This window comes from Manis javanica, chromosome 18, assembly GCF_040802235.1.
Source record: "Manis javanica isolate MJ-LG chromosome 18, MJ_LKY, whole genome shotgun sequence".
In the NCBI taxonomy this organism is placed as follows: domain Eukaryota; kingdom Metazoa; phylum Chordata; class Mammalia; order Pholidota; family Manidae; genus Manis; species Manis javanica.
Genome location: NC_133173.1, coordinates 3,627,615 through 3,652,897, shown reverse-complemented (window position 1 = coordinate 3,652,897; position 25,283 = coordinate 3,627,615). Strand labels below are relative to the sequence as shown.

The window sequence follows — 25,283 nt, the reverse complement described above, 5'->3', positions numbered from 1 at the left end:
TTTAACTTACAAATATGAAAAGCACTCCCCAATTCTTCTCTCGTAACAGAGTGCCTAGTGCAAAACCATTGTTTTTACATTAAGGATTGCCTGTATCATGGCAATACATCTTAGTAACGCAAAAATCTTATCATCTCCTAAAGCTCTGAGCACATCAAACATGTATCCCACAACATACACCATGACAGTCCAGGGAAAGCCAGGTCTGCCTTTACCCTCAGAGACATAATCTTTCAAGTACCTTGTCATTCTCCCCTCACCTGAATTTCTGGTAGGACTGGGAAAGATATTCATTAATGATGCTTAAGTGAGCATTATCTCCCAGAAACATCTTATTGGAAGCTGCATGCTGGAGCATCTTTGCAATGGAGCCAAGATTTCGGCGCTGGTCTGTGGTAAGCTGGCCTCCTGCTGACAGGTCAATGATGTCAAAGGCGTCCGGAGCAACAATGGCTGGATTCATGTATCGATAGTAAAGCAAGTTTCCAACAATCTGGGAACAGATGGAAAAAGAAGGGTGTGAAACACCACTCCACCAAGTAAGCCCTGAACAACTCTGTTAGCAAAGAAAACCAGAAAATGCAGTGCCTGTAAGGAAAAAAAAAAAAAACATCACACCACATACACACACTTTCTCTCAAGGCCTGAAACTAAGAGGATCAAATATCCCCTGAATGGATACAGAAACAACAAAATGAGAACAGTACTGACAATCACTACAATGAAAGAGCAGCTTCAGAAGGTAAACGATAGATTTAAAGCCTATCACTGAGCATTTTGGGGCATCCTTTGTTCACACATCATGGCAGCAAATAAAGCTGCTCTCATCACATGCACTTTTCACTGTCATTAGGTATGCTTCCATGCTAAGAAACTAAAGAGCACAGCTAAAATAAACGCTTATTCGTGACCTAATGAGCACAGCGTACTCTGCCCAAGCCCGTCATCCACATGCTCCGGACTTCAAAGGTAGACAGGTTCACACCTCTGAAACTGAAGTCACTCAACACACATCTCCACAGGAGAATTCAAGGACAGTCACAGCACTTCCCCTAGTTTCATTCAGAAAGAATAAAATTAATTCACCTGAACAGAAAGTCTAGAATCGAGGCCTCACTGTAGGAAAGCACAGAACTAGGAGAGAGAAGAAAAAGCGTTCAGATTAAAAAAAAAAAAAAAAAAAAAAAAAACCAAAACGCAGGAGCACAGCTGAGTAGAAAGAGTTATTAGGCACAGCCTCAGCAGAAAGGGCGTGCTGCCATTCACCTGGCCGCCAGCAGGAGGCGCGATTCTGCAGCAAAAAGATAGGACTGAGAGCCCTTTACCTCAGGACAGGAAAGTCCCCCTTCCCTACTTGTTCAGTGTCTGCATGCCATTCAAACAATACGGGGACGACACAGGAACTAAGAGATGCATCGTCTACTACTTTAATCATTTTCAGAAGCTCACAATAAACAGTGAGCTTCTGCCAGAACCCAGGCTTAAGCACTTGGTAAAAGTCTAGGGTTAGGCCTTCATTTACGGCTTTTCCTGCAAGGGCTGCTGGGAAGGCGAGAGAGGGCCACCGCTCAGACTCTCACCTTCAGAAGCTCATCCTCACCAGCGTCAGGGAACTTCTCGTGCAGCGAGTCCTTCAGCACCTTGGCAATGAAGCGCATCCCATACCTGAGGGACAGACAGACCTGGTGAGCAGGCCAGGGAGCAGAAGGGCCCATGCTGGGCTCTGTCTGGGGCACAAGTGACAGTACTCACGGGATTTTGTCCACAGAGCTGATGATGGCTGACAGGAACTTGTCCGTCACGGCCCGCATGTTCCTGATGGAGTTGTCCAGCCGTGTCTTGACTTCTTCATGAGCCAGAGCCTGCTCAGGGGTCACGTCATAGGGTAGTTTGCTGGGAAAACAAAAATTATCCCCAACTATATTAGACCAACAGCCAGGAACAGCCTGACACAAGACTACATCTTTCATACACAGAAACACCCAGAAATATTAGGTAGCTTGCTCCTGCTCATATAGCCAGCAAACGGTGGGGCCACAACTTGACCTCACACTTGGAACTGTGAATCAGGTGCCTTGAACTCTGTCAGGCACTGTGATAGGCCTTTGGGATAAAAGCGATGAGACATGATAGCTTCTCGAGTCTCTTACAGTCTGGTGGGAGAGACACACAAACGCGTAATTATATAAACCCACCGTGCTGTAAGTAAGATGAGCAGAAATGCTAGAGTGCCACAGAGCAGAGGTTTTTACTCAGACTGGAAGAATAGAGGACAACGTCCATAAGGAAGGGACATCTAACTCAGGAAAAAGCGAGAAGTCTTCCAGGAAGATCCAATGCAAAGAAAGGAAGAGGGAGGAGGAGTGAGGGTGGAGAGCAAACAGCCAGGTTGTGGTAGGCCCTGTGCCTGATGCTCAGGCCTCTGGACAGTCCCAGAAGCCAGAGATGTGCCATTAGAAGACAGGAGATCTGAATCTGAAGGAAGACAGCTCTGACCCACGGTGAGGAATGAATTAACGATGGACAGTCACAGGTAAAAGAGACAGGAGATGAGCGCCCCGACAAAGGACGAGGACACGAGCAAGGGTGCAGCAGTGGGGACCAAGAGACGGATCTGAGGGATACTGAGGAGACACATCGAAGGGACGTGGTGACCCTTCGGGTGGTGAGGGAGGTGACAGGTACATACAGGAATAGAAGAAGCTGCCAGGATCACTCAAGGGAAGGGCACTGAGTCAGAAAATCCTAGCTATGAGAAGAGCAGATGTGCTACAACACGGAGCCCAGGCTTTATTAGGAAGGAAAAGAGGGCAGGAGGCAGCTGCTAGACAAAAGGCAAGGTTCTGGTACTTTCAACGAGGTCAAAATTCCTAATGGTTATGTCGGACTATCTGGGTGGCCTAAATCCAGTCACAAGTGTCCTAGTAAGGGAGAGGGAGATTTGGTACGCACAGAAGAGGAGGCAATGCGACCACCGAGTTACGGACTGGGGGACATGGCCACACACCCAGCAAGGCCAACAGCCACCAGAGGCTGGAAGAGGCAAGGACCAGATTCCTGCCTCGAGCCCCCGGAGGGGCCGCGGCCCTGCAGACGGCATGGCTGCAGAGCTCTAATACTGATCTCAGACTTCCGGCTTCCAAAACTGTGAGAGAATAAACTGTTGTTTTAAGGAATGAAGTTGGTGGTAATTTGTCACAGGAGCAACAGGAAACGGATAGGGGTAAACTCCATTTGTCAGAGCGTGGCCTAATTACGTAGAGGTGGACTATGAACAAAGAATTCAGCAAAAATCAACACAAGCATTCTGTTTGGAACAACTGGCTGTGTGGGATTTATAATAAAGAGTATTATCATATTTTATTATTTGTAAATTATGTGCTATATATCTCATATCAGTAAAACTTACAACTTAATGAATACGAAATTTTTTAAAAGTAGTAAGGAGCAAAGGGAACTACAGTGGTAAAGACAAAGCCTGTAGTGAGAGAGAATATTCACTTTCTAGCACTTTAGAGGTGACGTTTCAGTTTGCTGTACTTGTCCACTAAAGCTTGGAGATCTGTGATGTTGACATGCAGGGTGGGCTCCCACTGCCCCATTACACCTCTCAGGTTTCGGCATCAATAAAAGTGTTAAGACTAATTTCCATTTTATGGAAAAAAAAAAAAAGACACCAGTTTCTGATAGGCACCCACAAGAAAAAAAAAATCCCGAAATGCCTACTGGAAAATTGCTCTAAAAATGACTGACTCATGGATCATTGCAGGAAATACCTTGTTGCTCCTGAGCCAGTGTTCACAGGGCTGTCATCAGGGACACTCTGGGCAAAACCTCCCACCCCAGTGCGGCAGCTGGCCAGCCCCATTCCAGGACGTGAGTCTCCAGTGCGCAGGTCCAACACAATGGACCTGACTCCTGATGACAGACACGTCACTGAGAACCAGGCCGGGTGCCCAGTGATTCCCAGCAGGGGATAAGCCCTCTCAAGGAGGCAGCAGGGTGTTTTGCTCTCTGTCTATGCACGGACACCTTCACCTGTGCTTGGTGTCCAGGTACCTGGAAGGTAGAACGAGGCCAAGCAGCACTATTCAAAGTGCGAACCAGCATCGGTCTACAAATCATCCAAGACGGGATAAGGAACTTGAGCAACAGTGTGATCAACATGCTGCTTCCTTCCTTGAGAAAGTCTTGCTGTGAAAGAAAAGTCAGCTGAACTAAACAGTGTATTTAGTAACAGAGGATTTTCGGTTATTGGTCTCCAAAACACACTCAGTGTAGCAATGGTATGAACAGCTACCCTTCCTTCGCTTTGGAGAACTCCACGCATGATCTACCTTATTCCCCAACAAGAAAAAACGCCAGACTAAGCTGCTCACTTCCCCATCCTCACCCAACCTGTATAAAACCAGAAATATCTTGGCACTCTGAACTGTATTTTCCCAGCATTACCCATATTCTGTTGACACACGTTTGCTTCAGAAGTGTTAATACTGGTGGTTAAACTATGGACGGACACAGAAATCTCCTCAATTGTGTTAACCAGTCCACTCTCAGTATTCCAGGGCAGCTCATCACCCACCCCTTCCCTTTAAGCGCAGATCTGTCCAACTCTCCCACCCAGCCGCACCTCTAGCGGGGCCCATGTCCTTCCGAGTCCTAGACTCTCCAAAGCTCCGACCCGAGAGCCCCCGGCAGGAAAGCTCTTAGCAACGATAGCCCCGCCGTATCAGGGAGGCTGCAGCCAGGTGAACCGGCACCTTCTCAGGCTCGCCCCAACTAGCTAAGCTAGCTAGCCCCTCTTGTATCTTTCCATTACTGTTCCCTACACAAAACTTCATAAAATTTTTTTTGATTTGTTAATTTTATTTTTATGTACCTGTTTGTTGTCTCTCCCACACAATAAACTATGAAAAGAAGCCAGGGAGTATATCTGGTTCACTCATCCTATGTTTCATTCATTGCTGTACATTATATATGTATCTAACACAGTGGCTGGGGCATAATAATTACTCAATAAACGTCTGCTAAATAGGTGAAAAGTTACTAGGTCAACAATGTTAAGAAGACATTCCTAAGGAAAAACTACCTGAACAATTATTAATTTTTCAATTAAAAGTTAACTGCTTAAAAAAGAGAGAAAATATTAACACAACACAGAAGAAAAAGGTGTATTGTTACTATACCTTGCCTCTCCTGTCTGAGACTCCATTTGATTAACCCAAGATTTGTAAATATCAACAGGATCAGTTTTGATGTTGAGAGATTTGTCGTCCATAATCTCCTTCACGACCGGGGCCAAGATCTGTCGCAAGGCGTTCTGGCCCCGGGCACCGCGGTTGAAACTTACGACCATCTTAATGACTGTAGGATTTCCGGTCACGATCTCTTGAATCTGATCTACTTTTGACCTATAAAACACCAGATACAGATTCAATTCACACTAATCACAGAATATGTCGACTTAAAGACCCTTTCTGCTTAAAGCTCCCAACTCCTGGGAACAGAGGGAACTGGAAGGCCGGGGTGTGTGCTCTTCCTCTAGGAACATTTTCCAGCACTCACCTGGCCTTCCCGTTGTTGCGAACTCAATCATGGACACATGCGATCAAGTCCTTTTAGATAAAAATGTTGAATCTTTATGCTTGCATCAGCTTTTTAAAAAATTATATCTTACTACATAATGTTCCTAAAATTAATCTGGCAAACCTCTCGTTCTACCACTCCCCAGAAGCAGCGACCTGTACCATAACTTAAGGGAGCGGGCGTCCCCTTCAGGCAGGGTCCCACACAAATCACAGTTTCGGCTGAGAGGGAGAGAAGACCCAGGCAGGCCTGACCCTCCCACGGCGCACCGGGGCTGTGGGAGGGACCCACGGGAGGGACCCACGGGAGGGACCCGCCCCACCCCCGCCCCGCCCCCGCCCCGCCGAGGCCCCTACTTGATCTCCTCCTGGAGCGCCGTCTTAAAGAGCCGCAGGAGCAGGTACTCCTCCCGCTGGTTGGAGGCGTAGTTGTACAGTGTGAAGATGACGGAGTCCATGAACTTGGTGGACTTGTTCTGGGGCATCTGAAAAATCAGCTTTGCCAGATAGGTGGGGTTGGTCTGAAATAAAATCAATGGATAAGTATTTTCTAGATAATACACTGGCTGGCACAAATATTCAAGATCTTTAAACGTGAAGAATTAGAAGGTACATAAGGAAGAAAAATGAGTCAGGCTTGCTCACCCCTCAATGGAGATCAGAAACACTCCCGCAGAGATCTATGGATAAGGTTTCTTGCGGAAAAATCATAAGCTAAATTTTACAATACCAATTCCAGAAGCCACTCACCTGCAGTAGATAAAACAGGTGCTGATACGCTTCCAATTTCTCTCTCTTCTCCTTGCTTAAAGCCTTGAGACCTCCCTTCTGTTTATTTATCATCATCATATCAGACAACTGTTCCTTATTTTTTTTGGTAAGCTTTTTACTGTGGGAAACCACATCCTGGAAACAAAAACATTTACATAAATCAAAAAGCTTTCAAAGATAAAACTTTGGACTTTGTGGAAACGTCTATCAGTGCCTGGAAACTTGCATGGAGATCTATTGCACTGGCAGGTCCCATTAAACTTTTAGAAGCACTACACTGCATCCTATTTCTGGTATGCCAATCAAATCCATTCCTACCTCCACCTTCCTTTCGAGAACCTGAACCATAAAATGTCCATTGACTCATGAAATCATCAGGGAATCTATCTTAAAAACAAAGTTTTAAATATAATAAAACTTATGTGTACATTGAAATATCAACTACAATGTTATTTGTAATAATAAAAACTTAGAAAACAACCTAATAACATTTATTACTATTTGCCATAAGGAAAGCATCTTAAGTAAAACTGTACAATACAAAATGATAATGGGGTGGTAGAATTAATGTGATGATTTTTTATCTTCTTCTTTCTCTATTTAAAATTCTGGAATTGCATGATTTAACTTCTGATATAACCTTTTTAAAGCTTATGGCATTAGCTGAGAAGAAAGCCAGCCTCTACCCGCTTCTCCTATAAGTCAGAAAGGATGAGGAAGGTCAAACTGCCTGCCTAGACAACGTGCTTTGAGGCCTCTGCTCGTACTGGCCTTACCTGCAATGTAATTTTATTTTTCACTAGCAGTCCAATTTTGATATCCATCAGATTGAGGTCATTTTCCAGCTGCTGATTTGAACGAATGAGGGTAATGACTTCTTCCCGCATCTTCATAAGATCAATCTCTTCCTGAAAATCCTGGTCACTTTGGTCAAGCAGGTGGACAAATTTTCGGACCACAATCATGGGAGGGTCCTCAGCATTGACTGACAGAAAGAAAGTATGCATCAGACAAAGGATGAAATTATCAGAAAAAGTTGTAAGTCTTAGGAAACAGTGCCATCTTGAAAAAATAGCTCTAGTCACACGTTAAAATACTCGTTTATTTTTGACAGGTGCAAAGACAACCACCAAGCGCGGCCTTCTCAGTCATGGTGTCGCTGTTATGACAAAGGTGGGCAATGCAAGCAACGAGACATCCAGCCACAGGTTAGCAAAGGGGCTTCAGTCACAAGCAGCATCCGACCCCCCAAGCCTTGCCTTCAGGACAAGAAAAGAGATCTGTGGAGAAGCCCCAGAACCTGGTGGCTCTCAACCACTGCCTCAACTCCTCTCTGCTGAGCCAGTTACTCACTCAGAGTCTTGTAGTCATCACGAGCTTTGTTTGCCCGAATAAAAGCCTGGATTTTGATAATGTCATTTATCTAAGGAACAAAGAAGAGGAAAGTCCTCTGTTCATCTGTCCACCAACAACCGAGCAAAACTGATTCTACTGCTGCTTATTAAGCGAGGGTACTTACGTGGTCTCGGAAGTACTGCAGGCGATCTCTATAGCGCTTTCTAGCTTGATGCATCCTTGCCAGGGACTGAATCTATGGAAAAGGGATCCTGAAAATTATAAGAGTCCTTTATCTGAACACGTCACACCCCCACGCACCGAGAAACCTTGCTCGAGCTATCGTACCTTTACAACTTCATCCTTATGGGAGCGCAGGTAAGCTAAACGGTCCTGATATGCCTTCTTCTGCTTGTATCCTCTCCACTGAGACTAGAACCATCACATATTAGAGTCAACACATTACTTCCCAAGGTTCAGAGGGAGTTAAAAAAATCTCATCTTCATATATTATGCAAGTGCAATTCATGACAAAGCTTTAAGAAGGACCACATCGGCACGGGGATGGGGCGCACGCCAGCCCTCCACATGAGAGCACGCCCTGACGGTGTGAGGCACTTCACAAGGGTAATTCCTAGCAGCCCCACTTACAGGGGAGGAACAAAGCTAGAGAGGTTCCCACCCACCTGGCGGTGACGGAGCCCAAATGGCTAACTCAGGACTTGTTCCGGGAAACCGTGCTAGCCTGTCATTGGAGCAAAACACTAATATTCAAGTCTGACACCAAGGAACAGTCTTGGAGACAATGAGGCACCCAAGAAGAACTGCCACCGAGCCAGACAACTCCCTACTAGCCACCACTGCGAGGAGGGGCTTGTCAAAAGCAGGGGAGACTGAGACCAGAGGGCAAAAATCAAACCCAGACATTCAATCACAGGCACAGCTCTCGACCAGCCCGGCTCTGGCAGCCCACCTGCTGCCGGTATTACAAGCTCTGAAATACCTGAATGCAGGTGATGGCAGGGATTTGTTTCTTCAGGAAATTCATCCTGGCTCGGAATTCCTGTCGGACTAAGTATCCACGACAACAAGCCTGCAGCTTGGTGATCAAGCCTTCATTGGCCAGCCAAAGCTGTTCCCGGTTATATGCAGCAGTCACCCCGGAGATGGAGCTCTGGAAGAGCATTTGGTCACATGAGAAGGCACACTTGGGTGGGGACAGATACAACTTTACCACAGTGTCATGCACAGCGCACAGATAAACCCTCACTGATGCCTAATGGGAATAAAGACTTGAGTTCTATCTTTCTGGGCAAGTTCTCACATCCAGTAAGTGCTCACCAGCCCATCAGGGTCAAGATAAGTAGCCATTACATACAAGGACTGCAAACTTGGTAGCTTCCCTTAAAAACAAGTGGTGGGTATAAGACAAGTACAAACATGACTGAAATTCAAATCCAAGTTGTTTAAGTTCTAAATGAGTACAAAGGGAACTTCAAATGAAGATGGAGGGAAGGAGAGAGAATTTAAAAAAGATTCATGGAGAAGGTGATACTTGAGATGGGTGTGCCTGGGAGGAAAGAATTCCGACCAGTGTAGATGGCAGGGGAGGGACTTTGTTCTCAACTATCTCCCCATTGTTAGAAGAGTGCCTTCTTGAGGGCTTCAGCAACTGTTGAAGGAAGGAGTAATTCTGGTGAGGATGAACAGCAGAGCAAAGAAACAGGATGGGGAAAAAAGCACTTGCAAAGCATCTATAAAAAATGCTACCTTTATTTAAAAGTGCAGGTTTATTCTAATGCAGTACAGTTTGGAGTTTGTGGAATAGCCAGAAAAGAGCCTTTGGCAAACTGGGAGAGATTAACAGTAGTTGCATTTAATGAGTAGTCATAGCACCTTTTCGTTTTTCTTTTCTGGATCATCAAAGTTTTCTTTAATAAGCACACAATTTATCTGACTTGATTCTACGATCCGGATGTCCTGCCAATTTAGGCCTTACTCTCCCAGCCATTAGGAAAAAAATAATAATAACGCGAAAACAGTTCATTTTAGCTAGCCTTAATTTTGGCCTCGGGCTTCTGACCATATGCCCTGTTCTTCCTAGCTAGTATTAGAACTTTAGAGCTAATATTAGTTCTTCTTTTGTGAAGAAATCTGAGTTACCTGGATCTCCTCCCGAGAAAGCTGCACAGAATTTTGCACGAAGTCTGGGGGTTCATCCCATCCCCCTTGCTGGGTCTCCAGATTGTGGTAGTAATAATATCCACCTTTCACCCAGTGCTTCACCCACTTGCTGTTATTATCTCCTGACAGAAAACAAAGGAAAGATACAAGAAACCGAGACCCACACTCTCCACATTCTTGTCTAATCCTACAGGATGAATCTGGCCAGGTTTAACAATCAAAACAAAAAAAGACCATCCCGAAAACCTGTTCCTTGGATTTGTTAGAGTAAAGAGCATGCGTCCAACATCCCTTTTAAAGTGTGGCTTTGTAATGTCTCGTTTAGCTCACTAACATCTACATTACAAATAGAAAATACTCATGAAGTCCAATTGTGGAATTAATTCTAACATTATTCCTTCCAAAGCCTAAACCTAAGACCTTGTGTGTCAGAAAACTATTCTGATAAAAGATTTGTAACCATTCAGTAATAAAAAAAAAAAAGACGGCAAAATAGGATAAGAAATCTTATCTTCAGTCCCCTCTTTGTGTAGAAAAACTCCTTTTAACTATATCTGTAGGCTTAACCCTGTGAAAGATAAACAATATTTTGATCCTACCCACATTTCTTAGAAAATTGACCTTTTAAACACAGTTTTTAAAAAGGGGAAAAAAAGTAAATATTTTCAAAAATAAAGATATTATCTCCTTACGGTCTTAAAGTAAGCCTTACTTCTTACAACAGAGTATCCTTCCTAATAGCTTGACCTTTTCCTCCCCCATCTCTCCCCTCATATGTTCATGCTCTTACTTTCAGGACATGTATTCATTTCCCCATAACTCACCTGCTGCCAGTTTTTTCTTCTTGGCTTCAGCAAGGTCACTCTGGTAAGTTTCACCACATTCGGGGATGACGCCATACAAGCCGACATCAGGGGAACGAAGGGCACCCAGTGTTTTGCCAACATCGCCACTATCTACTGCCTCATTGATGGCAAAAATTCCTAAGGCAACTATCACAGAAGAGAAGTGTTATGAGAATGGTTTAGAAAGTGTCTAAGTTCACACGGTAGTTCACCTAACTAATCCTACTGGCAAAAAGGTGCCCCCCCACAACTATCTACCTTGGTCAAGCTGAATCCTGAGCCACGGAGCCCCCTGCCACCTGCACCCCCCACCAAGACAGGTATGAAACAACTGATACATACATTTCTGTGCCTCCTGGGTGTCTTTGTTAGACTGCCAGATTCCGCCTTGGATTTCATCCAGCCATAACACAGCTGACTCATCCTCGGTTTCCTACACACCATTAAAAGCAAAACAATATTAGAATCATAAAATCAGGATACATGTAAGAAAGGGGGTTTCTGAGACTCAACACAGAGGAAGAAGATTCAAACACACAAGACACCGGAAATAGTCAACTGGAGGAAGCCAGGCATAAAGAAACTGGAGAAAGATTACAAAAGAAATGCTTCAGATATGGTAACAGATACGTAAGATTAGTTCAGGTGGCCCAGAAGGTCAAGAGCAGCTAGAAGGGAACCCGGGAAAGGACCCAGGGACTCCGGTGGTGGGAAAAGGGCCATGGGACGTACATGAATGTGCAACACTTTTGAGAAAGTGTCCTTTGCCAATGACTTCAGAGGAAGCCGATTTTCTCCATGACTACTGTTTTTAAGACTATCAGACTTTATCACATGTAAAAGCCAGAAGTCCCTACAGGTGATCTAAACTTATCACCAACTTGTATTTTAAAACTTAAATGTTACATCAGTTCTTGGCAACTTAAAAACCCAATTTCACCCAGAAATAGAATGGTAATTGTTTCCTCAGCATGATCAACTAAACTCTGGTGTAGCTGGAGCTGAATACGGAGGACAGATATGAAATCGATGTGGTGGCTACTTCCCTCTGTCTATATGTGGTCTAAGGTAATTTCTTTTAAGTAGTATTGATGATCATTTGCTCCAGAAGGCAATTTAAACAAAACTGGACTAGCAGAAGTATCTTTCTCTAGTATCTCCCAATTTCTAAGAATCTAGCTACCCCCACCGTTTTAGGGAAGTAGTTTATGGATCAGCCAAGAACTCACCTCTGTCAGGAGAGGCAGCAGGACTCTACCATTTACCTTTTTCAGCGTGAGAGTCACAATTGGGAACCACTGATACTGACGTAGATTTCAGGGGACCCACTGAAGTTATTACAGAAGTGTCACCTCTCTCAAAGAGTAAAGGTCCTTTATTTGTTAAGGTGTCTCCAAAGTCTTTATAGAAAGCATCAATTCGGTTGATTAATATGGAAGCTTCCTCCAGAAAAGGTGAGGTACTGCAGGTTTTAAGGTGACCAGCCAGGCTGAGACAGTCAGGTTTGAAGCGATGTTGGCAAGACCCAACAAAATTAACTGTTCCTAAGGCTTGAGTTAATGCTGGGATAAAGAGCAGCTCCAAAAACCATTCAGGGTACTTGACATAAACACGATTTGCCAAGGCACCAGTGAGCACTGGGGTCAGACACTGTGGCTGTGTTACCAGGTGCGGCAGGTCTGGGCTTAGGACAGAGCAGAAAGTTTCAGTGTCCTCAGCAGGCCCAGCAGCTGAAGTCACAAACCTTAGAGGAGACCTGGCTCCCCTCTGCCTGACTATGGAGAGAGATACAATATTTCACTCAGCAGAGCCATGCAGTCACAAATCCCTGCAATTTATAAAGTACCCTGGTGACAGGGTAAGGCCAAAGGAAACAGAAGAAATTGAAAGCAGTGATTTATCTCAAATGCAGAGTTTTTGAAAGAAAGATCACTTAACTAAATTATGGTAAGTGCTGGGCTTACAACTGCTGAGGCCCTCTCCCAATTTTAAGACGCAAACAGTTTGGGGAAAGGAAAAGAGTAAACAGATAAACAGAATGTGAGAACAAATCATCTAAGAGCTGCAGAATGCAGCATGTTCCTACCACCAGTCACTTTCTACTATTGATAATGGAAAAGAGCCACACACAATTCCCCCCGAGTCACTGAATAAATACTGGAAATGCTAAGCAACAGTTTCATTGTGGGACAATACAATGAAGCAGATACAGGTCTGTGACAACTTAAACTGAGAAGTCATAAGCTAGAAGGCTGAAGTATGTACAGTCTCAACAAGAAAAAGCATAAAAATCCTTGCATCACAAAAACAATGAAGTATTTCCACAGCACCAATCCATTTTTGGTTCACTTGTAGGCTATCTCTAAGCAAATCTACTGTTAGCAAAGCTGGGAGGCTCGGCACCAGCTTCCTGGCAGTTAGAGAAAGGCATGGCTTATCAAGGATTCTGACCATTCAGAGTTCTGTCCTCACTGCCTCATGCAAACTAAACCGAAAGAGTGAAATCAGAATTTTCATACCTGTTCCTCTGAGAAACAAGTGGCGGAGCTACAGCATGAAAGGCAAGGAGAGAGGGTGGGTGCACAGGTATATCGGGGCAACGACACGAAACACCCCTCACCAGACTGAAGGAGCAAAGGGAGCCGACGCGTCACCTCACCCCAGGTGAGGGAAGAGAAGGTTGTCTCGGCTCCAATCAGACAGTGTGAGATGACAAAACCCACAATCCTCCTGCTGGAGCTTGCTCTAAAGAGATCACCTAAGATGAACACACATCACTGTGCAGATTTAAAACCTGCAGGCTAGACACTGTGGAGAACACTGAGATAGAAGAGATTTCGTGTGAAAATGCCACTGAAGTACAGTGAAATAATGCCCCCTAACAACCCTGATACTCAGAAGTGCACCGACTACTTTTCAGAAGAGGTGAAGAGATAGGGACCAGAAATACAAATCAAAAATGGAGTGGGCAAGGACTGTAGGTAAAAGAGGTAGAGAAGCCACAAAATATGGGGAAGGGAACGGGAGACAGGGTGAAAGAATGGCTGGTGTGTGCACACGTGTGTGCGTGTATGGAAAGCACATGCACACACGCCCCTCTAAAGGTCACTTCTCACCCCTAAAACTTCCTTAAAAGTCTCTATATATGTGGCTTGGCTTGCATGTGTGATGACAGATAAAATATTACATATATATTACATACATATATCCCACACCATATATTTAAAAACATATATACTTATGTGTTATATATATAAATCATGCCATACATACCATATGCACAGGTAAACACATACATTATATGAATCTATACAACACATTTATCAACTACCCAACACAGGTACTGAGCAATCAGAATGGAGCAGAGTCCTTCTGGTCTGCTGGTCTAGGTATTAATCCTTTAGTTGTTGCATAGAGGAAGTTTGGGGACAGAGCTAGAATTGGGGGTGGCACAGATCTGGGCGGGTTGGGATGCCAGCAATGTACCAAATGGAAGTGTCTGAATATTCCAACCACTTCATACCAGCCGACTTTTGGCTCCATGCACGTGTGCGTGTCTGTGTACACACACGGTGGAATGGGAGAGGAGAAATTTAAAAGTCATTCATATTTGTCATTATAAAATGAGTTCCTTGAGAATCCCTGATAGCCATGTCTTGCATTCAGACATTACTACCCAATGACTAGTAGTCTGTTTTCAGCAAGTATTCCAACGGCACTAAATTTAAATGAGAGAAGTGACATCAGTGAAAATGGTAGGCTAAAGACCTCTGAAAATCCTCTCCTACATAAAAGCAACAATCATCAGAATCAACTTTTTCATAACTATAGAAATTAACTAAAGACTTGCCACAATCGGAGAGTTTATTCAAGAAAAACAGTAGAATCTCAACTTTAAAGTGTGCTTGTGGCACTTTAAATGGTCCTGTTCCTGCAAGTGTCCCCCAGCCCCAACACATACCTCCTCCAAAGCCCCATCTATTCCCAGAACTGTCATTAGTTGCCCAGTTAGGTGGTTCCTTTGAAGGCCATAGTAAGACCCAGTGCAAACATACTTTATTCAAGGGGCATTTGTCAAAAACAGTAAGAGATATGTGTTTAACACAAATGCCTGGGGCAGTGGATAAAAATTTAGGCAAGCAACTAAAAACCTTGAAAGAAAAAGTTGGAGAATGAAATGTCCACAGACAGCTTTGATAAGCTCTGACTTACTCCTGGGATGGGAATCTAGAAGGTCACAGTATGTGTGGGGGCTCTGCACGTGCTCAGAAAAGATCTGATAAGTCCACAAGCTCTCACCTCTGGCTGCCTTTGAGGCTCTGAGCACGCATGAAGTGAAGGCTAAGGCAGAACTCTAACCTGCCCGGCTGAACACTGAAGATGTGACCTAACAAGCACACAGGCCCCTCAGCAAAGGCTGGGGCTTTATTGGTTCTATGCACTTAAGGAAATTTCTGTCTAATCATTAGCTGACCACTAGCTAAACAAGCAGAGACTTCAGTGGACACACTTGACAAACAATACAAACTTAACAGAATTAAAAGTCACTAAACAAACAATAATGATAGTGATAACAATAAACACTGAGAAGGGGGTAGAAACTAAAACCGTCCAGTTTTCAAAAAAAAATTGCAATACATGCAAAGAAACAAGAAAGCAAGGTCCAAACAGGAAAAGAAGAAGCAGACAATAGAAATTGTCCAAATGAACTTTAAGAAGAAAAAGACTTATGTCAAAGAATGCAAAGAGACTACATCTAAAGAACTAAAAGTACAAGAACAATGTCTCACCAAGTGAGACTACTGTCAGAAATTATTTTTTTTAAAAGAGCCAAGTGAAATTCTGGAGTTGCAAAGTATGATAACTGTAATGAAAAATTCACTACTGGGACTCGGCAGATTTCAGCCAGTAGAAGAAAAGAATCAGTGAACCTGAAGGTAGTTCACTTGAAGTTATCTGGTCTGAAAAACAATATCTAGTTTGAGGAATAGTAAGAAAAAAGAATGAAAAAAAAATGAACCAAGGCCTCAGGGAACTACAGACATAATCATTCATACTAATATATGCATAATGGAATTCCCAGAGGGCAGGAAGCAGCATGAAGAATACATGAAGAAAATCTGAACTGACCTATAAAAAATATAGATGGAATTCATAATCAAAACATATTCTACAACTGGAGAATTCTACCAAATATTTAAAGAAAAATTAACACAAGCCCTTACAACCTCTACAAAGACACAGGAGAGTAAAGAACACTTTCCAATCCATTCTATGATGTAGACACCAAAACCAGACACAAAGATATTACAAGAAAACTATAGCCCAAATTTAAATTAAGATCTTTTGTTTGGGCCCAGCACAGGGAAGTTAGTGATGATGCTGGAGAGGAGGTCCAAGAAGAGGAACAAGGACTGAAAGTAGCAGAAATTGCTAAAAGCAAGAAAATACAGCACAGAAAGGATGGCCACACTCTTTCCAAAGAGGTTAATGTTACAAACCTTTATGAAGACTATAAGGAGCTGTCTCAGCAAGTACCTGATGCAGAAGACGGCACCCGCGCCAGTGAGCCTTTTTGCTTGTGCACCCAGACCACCCCACCTAATCCATGCAAATACTTGCAGTATGACAGGGACACCGAGGACAGAAGAAAGCCCAAAGGAAAGAATGGAACGTCGGTAGAAAAGTCCATGAGCAGGTTATTCATATCCTTGATGAGAAGGGCAAAGACTCGGGAAACATGCACCAAGCAGCCGCGATCAGGCTCACTGACAAGCATGACCTGAGGCTGGTGAAGCAGCGCCCAGCCGCTTGACTGGCACGAAGATCCACAAAGTATAGCTGCGGCTGCAAGACAGGGCTCAGGCCAAGCCACAGCCTGGACCAACCCTGAGAAAGTAACTTTTTCTTCCAATACTGGACAACATAATTTGGACATACAGAGCAAACAGATTCAGTGGTGAATTGAGAAAAATAAAAAGTTCGAATTACTATAAAACAAAGCAAGAATGATGAAGACATGGAGGAGATATTTAATCATACACTCCAGACTATGCCTGGAATAGCTACCTTCCCATCCAAGCCATAACCTGCTAAACGAGAAAAGTTGTAATGTGTATTCTTCGCCATCTGAGCAAAACGAAAGAGAATGCATATAAAAAAACTCAAGGGCCCCAGAAAGGAGACAGTTTGTTAACAAAGAAAATAGAAATGATAGTGTAAGTCTGGGGAGAGGAAATCCTGGGCCAAAAACTCTAAAAACCGAAATCAGTCAAAGGGACGAATAAAGTTTAAAACCCATTTATTGCTTACAAACTGCAGTCCGGGGCCTTCTCTCTTTCCTGCTCCACCAGAAGCAAAACCGGCCCTCCCCTCACCTCTCAAGTACACATAAGCCCTCCTTGCCTGGGAAATTACCCATTGACATGGAGATGAACTTCTCTCCACCCCTGAGGAATGATGCAAATGCACTAAAGCCGTATTTCGTTCCACCTCTGAAAGCCTAATGATATGCAGACGTACTAAAGCCAGGCAAGATATTCTGGAAATATTAGTTTTACCCACAGACGGCGATCAGATATTCTGCATTAGTGATTTTAATTTAAAAAAATATGCTCGAAAAAAAAGATCTTGTGCTTACTAAATTTAGAACGCAGATTATTTTTAAAACCACTCCCAAGATGGCTCAGAGGAACTGCTAAACTAAGGCCTAAAAAAAGATAACGCCACCTATAAGCAGTATACCCAGCTGGGCCTGCAGTGTCAAGCTAATTTCCCTCTAACTCCCCATTTCCTCCGCCTTTGATGAACTCTGAAAAATTATTCCACAGCAAAAGGTAATGCTTCAAACTCTAGTCACATCCTCTGAAAGTTTAACTCCCGTGACCCAAACAAAAGGAGCCGTCAGGCTCAGAGCCTGGGTGAGAGCAGGCACAAGGTGTAGCCTCAATCTGTTCTCCTTTTTTGGACACGGAACCCGACCTAGCTCACTGTCCTCGTCAGACACAAGTCTCTTCTGAACTTACATGGCAGCAAAACCAACACTACCACGACTGGCCTACACAGAATCCCTGCAGGCAGGGCCCAGGTTAGAGAGGCTGAATCGGCAGAAACAGTGTTAGGGTTTAGGAGTCTGTAAAATGACTTTCAAGGGCTCTGATGATCAGCCAAATTTGGGAAGCTCTGATCCGAATATCGAACAGAGACCTCCTTTAACAGCTTTCCTATAGCCGGCTGCTTCTCACCTGAGGAAGTGAAATCCTTGGTCCCTTTGTCTCAATTTCCTGGCTACAAAATAGGAATTGTGACTCAATCCTAGCAACAGGATCAGCTAACATTCTGAATAATAATTTGCCTCTTAAATGAAACCTGGTACTTGCCACAAATGCACGACTAGGACACGGTAATGTCAACAACTCTCGAAACAATGGAATCAAAGGAGATCTACCAACATTGTATCACCCGTAATTTCTCTACCACAGTCCAAGGTTATGGAGCCCATGTGGGTGTCAGTGTACAAAAATTTCAGTAACGCAAAAGCCCTGGTCTGTTTTTCTACCTTTCACTTCCCAGGAAGAACCTGAGCCCCTGAATTACAAAGTTCTTTCAGCTCGTCCACCTGCTACACTGTAGGAATGTCCTGTCAGAAAAGGAAGCTGTGGCCCTCCCTATCTGATTGTTGTTTGTTAGGATGATTACAAGGAGATCAATCACAATTAGAAAAAAACAGAACTAAGCAAGCTTTAATTTAATCTTCCAACTAATATTTGAGTGCCTACCACATACAACACAATTTCCTATTCAGCAACAGGATAAAAAGAAGCATAAACCTTGTCTATTTCCTCAGCAAACTAGCTGAAGGCAAGATAAACTTTGTGTAAGATGGGTCTGTGTTACAATTCCTTTGGAAAACTTACATGTTCATAGCAGCATTATTCTTATTGGCTGTAAAAAGAAACAACCCATATATCCGTCAATTCAAAAATGGGTAAATAGAATGTAAACAGCCATACAATGAATTATTTGACAACAGAAAGAAACGAAATACTTATAAAATGCTACAACTTAGATAAACCAAGCTAAGTGAAAGAAGCCAGTCACAAAGAACCACATGTTATGTGACTCTGCTTCCAAAGGACAGGAAAGTCACTGACAGAAAGCTGAGGGTTGCCTTGGTCTGGAGAGACCTGAGGGAAAATGAGTGACTACTCATGGGTACCAGGTTTCTTTTTGGGGTGATAAAAATGTTCTGCAACTGACTGTGGTGGTGGTCGCACAATTCTGTGAACAGACTAAAAAACACTGAACTGTACACTTTAAAATGGTGAGACATATGGTATATGAATTATATATCAATAAAGCTGTTGTTAAAAAAAACTTTATAGCATTATCTCCTAAACCTTAACATGTATGTATTCCCTATGACTCACAAATTCCACTTCTAAAGGTACACCTACCAGAAAATGCATACGTATATTTACCAGGAGACAAGTACTAGCATATTCATAGAAGACCTATTTGCAACAGCCAAAAAGGAGACAACCAAAAGTTCACCAGTAATAGAATCTATAAGCACACAACGGCATCACACACAATGAGAACGAACTACTGCTGCACGCGGGCAGCATGGATGAGTCTCACCAACAGTATGTCGGCAAAAGAAGGCAGACACAGAGTGGACAATGTCCGACCTCACCCGATCACAATTCAAACAGGCAAAAAACCTGTGGTATTAGAGACCCAGAGAGTGGTTACCGCTGCCTTGGGAGAGGAGGAGTGGGTAGGGAGAGAGGCGATGTGAGAAGGATTCTGTTGATGTTTTCAATAATTTGAATTCACAGGTATGTTCACTTGTAAAAACGTATACAATCTTAAATCACTTACGCAGTTTTTTGGATCTTACATTTTAACACAGAATTAAAGAGACATAGGGTATGTGTCTACAGTAGTAACAGAGAACGAAAAACCAAATGTGTAAAGCAGCACAAGCCTCCAGAGGGCACCGTGCCTCTCACACCTTGTGTCCCTCCAGTGCTCCGAGGCTGAGGGTGCCCAGGAAATGGTCACCGGGTGAATTAGGGACATGCCCCTACCCCTACCTTGGTTCTAGAAAGCTGAAATTCTCTGCACAGAAAACAATTTCGATGGCACTCACCTGGGCCTTCTCTCTCTTGGCTCTGATCAGTGTGTCTTGGTAATGCTGGGCCACTTCTGCAAGGACCCCCTCAAGTTTAGCCGCAGGAATCTGCAGGGCCTGCAGAGTCTTCTGGGCATCCCCTTCGTCCAGGGCTTCATTAATTAAACCAATGGCTAAAATCCCTAAATACGAGGGGACAAAGGTCATTTTTAAAATTAATAAGTTAATAAACAAATCAGTCTTTAAACATGCTAAGTAGTAATAAATCCACTTAAGCATTACCATAATTCAAACTATGATTTGTCACCCATAAAAAGCAGCATTTAAACATTTTTTGAATGTAATGTTTATTTCATTTAAAGTAAACTCCCTTGTATCCATATTTCCATTGAAATTTCAAGTCCTTTTGTTTTAACTAACTGAAAGGTGATGAGGATTTTGATGAAACTGGCTTTATAGTATAGCTTTCAGGTACATTCCAATGTATAATCAAAACCATTTTTGATTCGCAAAAAGTCAGAGTTCAAGGAATCTTAAAAAGTCACCAAATTTAAATTTTTACAGAAGAAAAGATGAGGCTTAGGGGAATCTCTTCACCAAGATCACACAGCAAACCAGTGGCAGAAGGAAGATCTATCCCAGGGGTCCCCACCCAAGACGAGGCTCTTCCCACTAAGTCAAATGCATCAATTTCTCACAGGAAATACAAATTAAAACTGGAAACATTCACTCCTCAGGTATCTTTGGCAGTACTTTTATAACTGTAATAAATCTTTTGTATAAATAAAAAATTGGGGGTATCTTTGTCCCTCTTCCTGGGAAGAAGCCTCTACACCCTTAGAATTTCCCAAGGGGCAGGAGTATCTTTGGTATTCACGGGGGGCTCCGAGGACCACTCCCGAGTCTATGCTAACCAGGTAACTCCTGCCAGGCTCCTGGATAGTTCCAGAATGGGGCTGGCCCTGCTGGGAAGATCAGCCGTGTGACTAGAAGACTAGGGCTTTGGGCCAACACTGCGATATGAGCCCCTTGTCTCCAGGAATGGGAGGCGGACTGGAAGCTGAGTTCAGTTACGTGGCCAATTGTTCATTAATTCATATGGAATGAAATTCCAATAGAGACTCTGGAAACCCCGCCTGGCTGTGATACACTCGCACGGGCTGGGAGGGCAACACACTCTGAGGACACATAAGCTTCACATCAGGGACCCTACCAGGCACTGACCTTTTGGCTGGTCCTGACTTGTATCCTTTATATATAAAATAACTATAATCATAAATAACAACTCTTGCCTGAGGTCTGTGAGTCATTCTAGCTAATTACTGAACCTGAATAGGTAGAGGGAGCCCCTGAATTTACAGCCAGTTGTTCAGAAATATGGTGACCTGGGAACTCCCTGGAACTTGCAGCTGGTGCCTGAAACGAGAGGATTCTTTGGGGGACTCTACCCTCAAGCCACGCAGTAGGACCTAACCGGGTAGTTAGGGTCACTGGTTAAAACAGCTTTCAAAAATAACAGATCATGTTCAATTTACCTCCTGAAATTTCTAGTTCTTAGGACACACACACGTAACTATAGCAATTGCCTAATGTTTTAAAAACAATCCAACCTTAGCATTTTGAGTTATATATACGTTTTTCAATTTCCAAAAATCCTTCCAGGAGTAGTGTTTAGAACCAGTTCATGGAAATCACACCGCCTTTAGCTGTGACATCATTTGAGGGGACGGGAAGTAGATTACTCACTCTCATGTTCCTCCTGCACCACCAGATTCACATGGTCCACACAGGCTTGGATGTCATTCCATGAAACGAATTCATTATTTTCTGCATGTGCCTGAGCTTTCAGCTTCATCAGCTCATCGAGATACCTGCCCCAGTGCCCCACCAAAAGACAATGAAGTCAACATCAGAAAAGGGGCCCTCCCTCAGGCTTGCTGAGGAGTAAGAAGTCTGGGGGCAAAATATCAAGGAAACAAAGACGGCTCAGGTACTCCAACAGTTTGACACACTCTAGAGGCCAGCTTGGGACTAAGGAGGTCCCTGAAACAAAATACGCAAATGTACGATATCACTCAATCTTAACAGAAGACTGATTCTAGAATCAGAGGCAGCAGCTCCAGCAACTTCTCTAAAGAGAAGAAAACGAGGCCATACACCAGCTAATAAATGTAGAAGGAATGACAGATCAAGAGATCATCACTCAGCAACTCTTAATTAAAAGTATGGATTTAGACAAGGATTATCAACTGGGGTTAAAAATATTAGGTGAATGGTTAATGGTTAATAGAGATTTGATATTTTGATGGTACAAAAGGTGCGAAAAGAAATAGTGCTAAGGGAAAAACATAAATATACAATGGGAGGATGGGCAGTCTCCTCATCCAAGGATCACTCTTCCTATCTCTGATGGTGTGACAGGTAGATCTGATAGGGCTTCTGATATAAGAAAATATGAAATAGCACCAAAAATGTTGAATTTAATCTTGACAAGCTTTTAGACTTAATTTGCAATTTACAGAACTAAGCTAAATATTAGGAAGCAACCAGAACCAGAAAGTGGGACATTTTATAGGACAACTGGTCCCATCTCTTTAACAAGCCAGTGTCACGAAGAAAGGGACAATGCTAGGCTAAAAGATCCCTAAAGGACACAACAGGCCAGATATAACACGTGGTCCCGGACTGGATCCTAGTCTGAAAAAACCCGCTGGAAAGGGCAGTTTTAGAACAAGTGAGGAAGTATTAAGATGGACTGGGTTTATAGAATACTAAAGTGTTATTATTGATCTTATAAGGATATAAGAGTGTTATTTTGGCTCTTCGACAAAATATCCTCATTGTTTTGGATAAGACTAGTTGTATAGTTAGGAGTGGGATGCTACGATACATGTAATTTACTACAAACCGTTCAGCTTTATAAAGAATGAAAGTAATCAAAACAGAAAACGAGACAGTCACGCTAGAGTCGCGATGCCTGAGAAGAGGAGCGCTGACACACGGAAGAGGCGTCAGCCCCCTGACGGGCTCAGGCCACCCACCACTCTGGACACCCACCTCTGGCAGTTCTCTTCCTCAATATTGGTAAGGCCTGTAACTGAACTGCTCAGCTGTTTCCACACTGTATTCATGTCCCCTGACTCCAGCGCCCTGTTGATGAGAGCCACCGATGACAACATCTCAACGGCCACAGAGAGCTCAGGATGGGTGAGGCTGTGCTGTGCGGGGAGGGAAGTGGGGGAGAGTGAGGAGAGGCACTCCTGAACACCAAGGAGCCTGGACATTTCATAAAACCATTAAGCACTATAGGTTTCTGGTTCTACCCAACCCCACCAAGGAGTGGGTATTAAACTCACTTCCACTCCACTCTGCTTGCGAACAGGACGGGTTCTGCTGACCTACCTCAGGACTCTGTTGCTGCAGGGTAGCCAGCTCTTTCTGATAAAGATCAGCAGCAAATGGATACACCGGGGGCAGCTGGGCCTCAGGATTCATTAATTCCAGAACAGTCTTCTCAGCAACACCCTTCTGGATTGCGGCATTGATTGCCGCCACTGCTGCCAGTCCTGGGTAGAAAACAGGAGATGAGAAACGCAGCTGGAGAGCCCTGAGGGAAGGAGGTGCCGTTTTCACAGGAGTTATTCTGCAGATAAACCATTAGCACATAAACCATCTGAAGCAGAACCTCTATCTGGACTAGTTGTCACCTGTGGCTGGTCGGCTGGGAAGCAAATGGGCAACAATCATTAATGGGTACAGAGTTTCTCTTTGCAGTGGTTGATGTTCTAAAATGGATCCTGGTGATGACGGCCCATCTCCGAATTACACACTCTAAATTGGGTGAATTGTATGGTACATTAATTCTATCTCAAAACTCTAATATAAAAAATAAGTCTAGGAAAACCAAAAAAAAAAAGGGGGAGGGAGAAATAGAACCTCTATCTTTCAAAAGCCGCCTCCTTTCTGAGGGTGGGTTATGTGGTATACAAACTGTATCTCAATGAAGCTGTTGACAGAAAGCAGCCCCCTGTTCTCCTTCCCCGTGTTCTTCCCACTCCCGTTCACACAGGAGCCTGCACGCCATCACTACTCTGTGGAAATACTCCTTTCTTCCCCTGTAGCCCAGCATATAAAGATCAGCTTCTTAGGCTGCCATTCAAAGCTTTCCACAATCTAGCTAAGCCTTTATTTTATGCAACTCAGCCCAAAACATTTACAAAATTTTTATCTTAACCACAGTTCCTTAAATACACGTCTCACCTTCTGTACCTCTGCTCACACTTCCTTTCCCCAACTGCCCACATTAGGAACACCTCTCTCCTCTTTCACCGTTCAAATCTCACCCATCAATCCTGTGAAGTCTTGCTTCCCCCAAATGTTTCCCTAACCGACCACGAAGTGCTTACTAGCCAAAAGGACCCTACAGTGACTCCAATTCTACTTTCAAAACTAGAGGAACCCCACTGCCAAAGGGACTTAGTGGTGGATTATGACTGTAGGCTAGGGTCGGGGTGAGGGGTGACAGGAATCTAACGTCAGGCCTGTAAGTGACGGTGCTCGGTGGACACCCAGTTGCAAGGACGCTTACTTCTCTGATATTGCTGGGCAGCACTATTGGCAGCATCCACTCCAGACTGTAGCTCCTCCTTCTGCAGGGGATCAGCCTGACCACCCTGAGAAAAGCAAAGAACACTTATGTAAAGATTACTCATGTCTATGCCTCCAGACCTGATAGTTTCCACACCTCAACAGCAGTTCCTAGGAATAGAGAACCCCAGGCTTAAATGACAGCGTTAGGCTATATGCAGCCAAAGGCACAGCCCTAGCAAGAGCCAAAAGCCCTTGCTAAATCTGGGGTACAGATACTTTACAAGTGCCAGGACAGAAAAAAAACAATTTTTTTCATGAGAAACATCAAACTGTTCTGAGATAAAATGTTTACAGAATCCTTAACACATTAATGCTGCCTACTCTAGCCAGTATATGCTGGGAATCTGTAAAATGTATACTTGCCCTTATTTGGAAAAAAAAAGAAAGCCCCTCATATTTGTCCTTCAAAAGCCTACAAAGTACAATCCCACACAGTCTACTCTTACTGGACGTTAATCATTTTCCCAGTGTGGCCTGAGAAACCAGTGAAGTTTGGTTTTCTAAAGTGGAAATACATGAAGTAAGAATGTAAAAAAATTCAGGTTCCCCCAATGGCTTTTAGTTGGGAGTTGAGGAGGCTTCAAGTGGTTAGGCTGGGAGGATAGGTTTTGTTTGTTTACTTAAAAGAGGATTTACAACTCTAAAAGCAGAAGAGATTGAAGACAATGTGTACTTTACCTGACAACATTTAAGAACCCCAGAAGAAACTTATATTAGAAAAAAACAGCCCCATAAATGCCCTTAAATGACAGAGTGGGTTCCAATGGACACAGCCAG

At 43.6% G+C, this 25,283-nt stretch overlaps 1 protein-coding gene across 1 annotated transcript in view; it reads right to left on the bottom strand.

The window, feature by feature from the left end:
* Nucleotides 1-25,283, bottom strand: part of IQGAP1 (IQ motif containing GTPase activating protein 1) — a 90,937-nt gene that overhangs the window by 16,984 nt on the left and 48,670 nt on the right. Inside the window, exons 11-29 of the mRNA XM_073227103.1 lie at nucleotides 24,445-24,529; nucleotides 23,259-23,422; nucleotides 22,914-23,074; nucleotides 21,603-21,727; nucleotides 19,875-20,038; nucleotides 11,063-11,153; nucleotides 10,700-10,867; nucleotides 9,855-9,997; nucleotides 8,695-8,865; nucleotides 8,040-8,123; nucleotides 7,876-7,947; nucleotides 7,710-7,779; nucleotides 7,133-7,341; nucleotides 6,336-6,491; nucleotides 5,943-6,106; nucleotides 5,187-5,411; nucleotides 1,753-1,893; nucleotides 1,581-1,665; nucleotides 261-493 (exon numbers count right to left, since the gene is read on the bottom strand). Coding sequence (XP_073083204.1) covers nucleotides 261-493; nucleotides 1,581-1,665; nucleotides 1,753-1,893; nucleotides 5,187-5,411; nucleotides 5,943-6,106; nucleotides 6,336-6,491; nucleotides 7,133-7,341; nucleotides 7,710-7,779; nucleotides 7,876-7,947; nucleotides 8,040-8,123; nucleotides 8,695-8,865; nucleotides 9,855-9,997; nucleotides 10,700-10,867; nucleotides 11,063-11,153; nucleotides 19,875-20,038; nucleotides 21,603-21,727; nucleotides 22,914-23,074; nucleotides 23,259-23,422; nucleotides 24,445-24,529 — 2,711 coding nt within the window. The remainder of the gene's footprint in view (nucleotides 1-260; nucleotides 494-1,580; nucleotides 1,666-1,752; nucleotides 1,894-5,186; nucleotides 5,412-5,942; nucleotides 6,107-6,335; nucleotides 6,492-7,132; nucleotides 7,342-7,709; nucleotides 7,780-7,875; nucleotides 7,948-8,039; nucleotides 8,124-8,694; nucleotides 8,866-9,854; nucleotides 9,998-10,699; nucleotides 10,868-11,062; nucleotides 11,154-19,874; nucleotides 20,039-21,602; nucleotides 21,728-22,913; nucleotides 23,075-23,258; nucleotides 23,423-24,444; nucleotides 24,530-25,283) is intronic.